The sequence below is a fragment of the Echinococcus granulosus genome (genome assembly GCF_000524195.1).
Source record: "Echinococcus granulosus chromosome Unknown EG_S00117, whole genome shotgun sequence".
Taxonomy (NCBI): Eukaryota; Metazoa; Platyhelminthes; class Cestoda; order Cyclophyllidea; family Taeniidae; genus Echinococcus; species Echinococcus granulosus.
The window spans coordinates 213,037-218,221 of NW_020170497.1; the positions used below are offsets into that span (position 1 = coordinate 213,037).

The 5,185-nt window shown below is 42.0% G+C and overlaps 1 protein-coding gene across 1 annotated transcript in view; it reads right to left on the reverse strand. All coding sequences in view use genetic code 11, as the record gives it.

Annotated features, from left to right (window-relative positions):
• The window catches only part of EGR_08738 (hypothetical protein), a gene marked incomplete at both ends in the record, with an annotated part of 9,577 nt that overhangs the window by 621 nt on the left and 3,771 nt on the right, over positions 1 to 5,185 (reverse strand). The window contains 2 exons of the mRNA XM_024497987.1: positions 213 to 341; positions 4,927 to 4,966. Coding sequence (XP_024347620.1) covers positions 213 to 341; positions 4,927 to 4,966 — 169 coding nt within the window. The remainder of the gene's footprint in view (positions 1 to 212; positions 342 to 4,926; positions 4,967 to 5,185) is intronic.

Below are 5,185 nucleotides of genomic sequence, written 5' to 3' on the forward strand. Positions count from 1 at the left end.
GGGCGAGGGAATTGCGAAATATGATGTGAAGCAGAGTGTATCTGAGTTACTCCTGGATAATTACTGAAAGAAGGCTATCATAATGCACAGCATGAAGGATGTGAGAATCACTTTTATAGAATAGAGGTAACTGCACACCAATAAGTCGGAGTTCGTATGCTGGTGCCCAGATAGGGAACTTATTTATTTTGCTAAAAATATTGCCGCGTTACCTTCTCTGATCTCCACCGAAACCTCCATGCACAGCTAGGTTCAAAACCATAATAATATGTACGTATATCGTGTTGATCTGTATGAAAGAAGCAAATGCCATAGGTGATTGAAGAGGATAATTACGTGTCCTCAAATGAGTGATTAAATTTGAAGTTGGGGTACAAAATGTCAGTACTAGTGAGTCAGTAAATAACCACCGTGTGGTTTAGTCGTTGATTTTCTGCCAGGAAGTATTGTGACCTGATACTTGGTTTACTGCAATATTACCTTAGGACGAGATCAACCCAACTATTTGCTGTACTCTTACTAACAGGGCAAAGAAGTAGTTTAGAATGTGGTCACTTAACTGTGGTGCATCAGCTGCCCCAAAAAGGAGCATAAAATTTCAGTTTACATCTAAGTGTTGCTTATGGTTTTAAAGCAGAAGGGACTGACTAATGTCATAATGTTTAGTGGCAAAAGGAGGGATTGCAAGTCGTGATATGGTCATCAACATGCGACTTCATGTCCACTCCGTTGTTTTACTGTAACAAGAAACACTTGGATGCGTTAAGCACTTAGTAGTGCCAACCTGTTAGCACAAAGAATTTCCCATGAATAACACAAGTAATCAGACAACGAGGGCAAGAATAATGTAGGCAACGCCTCGAATAAAATGTACTGGTGCCCTGCAACCGCTACAGGGGCATGCAATCTAATAAATCTCCTTATCCTGTAGAAATGAATTTCAACGCGAAGGACCAATTGCAGCATGTAAGCCAGCTTGTTGTTAAAATGACGCCATTGTTACAGGTGATAATCTGTTTTAATTGAAGCTGGATAGCTTTAAGTGTATTAGCAACCCAATGGCAGAGTTTTTTGTTTATTTTGTAAAATATATGCCACAAGTAGATAGCAGTGTTTCGCGGCTCTTTGAATTCAATGCAAATTAAGTAAAAAACGAAGACTTGTAGTGACAACAAAAAATGTATTGACTAGATCATAGTAGTATGCGCTCGGAAGTCCAGATATTTCAGTCTGCTCTTTCTCCTTCATTGTCATTTCAGTTGCATTCAGACCAAACACTGAATGATATCTTGCTTATTCTTTGAAGCTGTTAACAAGACGATGCCAGGTAAGTCAGTACTACTTGGCTCTTATCGTCCCTGCTACTAATTTCACAATCCAAATGTCCCCTCGAGTGGGTGCGATCGTAATTTTGCCATTCAGCATGCTAGCAACCGCAAGCAAGGTGTTTTTATGAACGTGACATTCAAATGACAAATGAGAGTTTCTATAAGGGACCCAATTTTGGGCGGATATCGCCAATCCTAAAGGTGGAGATAAGCTCCGACACCCCATAGACTGTTGGAGGCATAAACTGAGTAACAATCGACGTGAGATGAGCAACCATGAGACGCAAACCCGGTGTCCTCAACTCATCACTGGGTCCTGTTTTAGCATCTCAATTCATCGGTACCAATGGTTTTCCTAATCACTTGGTCAAAACAGTCACATTAGCTACCGCAACATGTTCGATTGCAGTCAGCATAACTAAAATGCTGTTGAGCTATCTTGAGGACTGAAATGCTTCTTAGCTTATGGATATAACACACACCTAACTGATTACCTATCTTGTTAACAATGGACGAATTGACCTCACAGATACTAGAGGTGACCTCGGAATTGTGCGCGGGCTATGCGCTGGTAGACCAGCTTTTTACTTCCATGGCAGTATGTAGCATAAAAAAAAGAGTTTAATGGTAAGCCAAAAGCAGACCTAAATGCGAGGAAGGGCTACGAAAACTGGTTTTAAATAAACAGCAAAGAGAGTGATGTGGCCAGCGTTCAAGCAGAGATGACTGGTAATTTAAAGCATTAGCTAAAGCAATTAGAAGCGGCGTCAACGAAATCACAATGCCCACTACTGTAAATAGATATCATGTGTGTCTAACATCATTTAACAGGTATAGGATCAAAATAAAGAAAATTGTGACAACCGCAGGATATGCCTCTCTGCAATAAAAAGATGCGTTGACAATCTTGATCACTTCAAATGGAGGATGGGCGACATGACATCGTCCATAAAAGATGTCAATTACTCCTTACGTTGAGGTGTGGCAATAAGCTGGTTCAATCTATCATTGAAGGAGCTGAATAGAGGTGATTGAGGGAATCAAATTTGCATTCATGCCTTCTCTGACGGTCTGTTGATGGCAGAAGGGATATAGATATCTCTTTGCACTGATGTATGTCTCTTGAAAAGTGAACGAATATAGTGGAACATTGATTGCCCCCATGTCCAGTAGCGCTTCTTTTGTTTATCTCTGCGCATCCCTCAGTGGGGCTCATCACGTCCTTCTCACGAACTGTGCGGCAGGAAATCATCTTCCAGTCATGGATTGAGGCTGTGTGATGCCTTTCGTATGCCAATCGCTTCTAATCAAACTTTTGTCCCGAACAAATATTCCGTTGTCTACAACTAGAAGAAAAGTTGAACCCAAGGAATGCTGACCAAATCAGTGACATGGGAATGACCAAAGCACCAACATAATCTCAGTAAAATTCTCTGCTTAAAGCCTGTCGTGTCTAAGGTCTGCACGTGTTAAATGGATATAAACCGATTATTTTCCAGCCCTAATTGGAAATGGTGAGTGACAATGAAAGGAGGAATACAAAGATGTGGACTGCTCTCCATATTGGCACTGCGATTTCACACATACTATTTGTCACACAAAAAAAATTACCAAGGGTGGTTAATTGGCATACTATATAGAAGCATAATTCTACATCTCTTGCATTTCACTATGCATTCACACATGCGAACTGACAATCATAAAAGTAGCAGAGGCATCTATTTTTCATTGTACTGGTATTTCCATAACTTTTTAATTCTTGCTCCCTCCTTACCTCCTGAATATTAGCTAGGCCTCTTTGCACTAATCGCAATCGAGCTCCCACTCACTGGTGCTTGTGCCTCCCGACTCAGACAACACAAGGCGTCCCATCGTCCCTCCTCTTTTTCTGTCCACCACAAGCGCTGCTTGAAATGCTTGACGGCATACCCTGCCGCCACATTGCCCAACGTCTTCATCATCTACACTGGTGCTCTCTGTAATCCTGCATCGGTATTGTAGTCCGAGACATGAAAAATGAAGGCAAGTCAAACATCTTTTATCCGAGGTTAGACGCAGAAATCGACCCGAATGACACCATGGGTGGAAAACTGTTGGGAAGTGAAGATAAGGGATGACGCAGACATGATCGGGGGAGCAAGTGTAGAGTTCGAATACAGGTAGACTTGACGATAACACCTACGATGTCGAAGAGGCCACCAGCGACAAGTTTGCTCACATTTACAGTAAAGAAAGTGGCTTAAGTCAGGCCTTTGACCACATCATGGGTGAACATCGAAGCAGCGTGAAGTGCAGAAGAACTAGCGGAGGACATGAGGACTGCCAGTACCACTGCTTTACCAATAATGAAATAGCTGGAGAACAGAGTTCCTGAAGCACACGTGGCAGCACCAGCTTTTACTCCGATGGCAGTTCATTATTGTTCAAGCAGCATTTGTGCTGCACTGGCGACAACTGCTCCTATCAAATGTGCTAAATATGTTGGTGGTGATAAGGCATCTAGAGGATATCATGAAGGTGTGCAATGTTCGTGCAGAAATTACCTACGCTGAAGTCAAGTGTGACAGCAGATGCAGCCTAGCCTCAACATTTTACATTGTCGGCATATTCTGCCGCTTCGCTGCCTGACAAAGACCATCAAGGGAGGAGTAGAATAGCCTATAACGGATGATGGACTTGATATGCTATCACGGAAGCTTTTTCACGCTTAGCGCAATTCGCAAAGTGCTGTAGAGAAGGCACAATTTGTTAAAATATGAAAGAATAATCAGCGCTGTCTGCCAGCCACCGTTAAAGACATTGGAAACTGATGTCCAAGGGAGTCAGTGAAAATAATAACTAGTGTAGAACTCGTAAACTGTAGGTCAAAAAGCACTTTTACTACTACTCATTAAGTTTCTTCAAGTTTTAGCTGAAATGTGTTAAATGGTCCTGTGGAATCGTAAACGCATGGCAAGTCTACTTAACCTCATGCTGAACAGTGATTCCATACCGGTGAAAAGTATACTGCATGCTGACAACGAACAACACCCTCCACTTACGTCCCGCATTCGGCACCTATGAAAACAAGGCAATTTCATCCAATGGTATTGTTATTAATGTAATACTAGCAAATGGGACCTACGAAGTCAAACAAGTTGACTTAAATGTGTACGGAGGAATCCGTCATCAGTGGATGAAGAAACTCAGTAATTTGAAATGGAGGTACAAGGCGTGATTTAGTAATAATTGCAGAAAGCATTGACTCTTCAACGCATTCCTCTCGTCGTCAATCCCAGTGAAACACCGCTTGCGATGGCGCTCCACGACGTGTGCATCGAAGAAATATGTACCGCTTACCTGATTTCCCAACGAGATAGTAGAAATTGGGGAAAGCGCAGTAGCAAGCGTCAATAGAGTCTGCAAGAATGATCTTGATCTTGACCAGACAAGATCATTCCCACGACAGAAAAAAGTTAGGTGATTTAACTAACCAAACCCCTAAGTTTATGGCATAGGCTCAAAAATGAGAAGACGAAATTCCGACCTTCTGGATTATAATCAGCAGATAGGCAACTCCTCCAAAGAAAAAAACTCTTCTCCCAATTGTCAGCCTTACTGCTTGAAGAACTCAGAAGCACGTTCTTTAGTAGCAGAAGCTGTTGAAAAGTTGTCAACTTAAGGCTTTCGTCTAAATCTAAACATTCCTAGAGAAATCCCTACTCAGCTAAGATAAATAACCGACCGAACATAAACTATAGGACTGTCGACGGCGCCGAGCATAACCCATTTCACCTAATTTATCTGTGCCACCTTGCATACAAACCGAGTGGAGCCAGCATCAAAAGGGCTTACAAAAGTCATTAGATAGTGCAAAA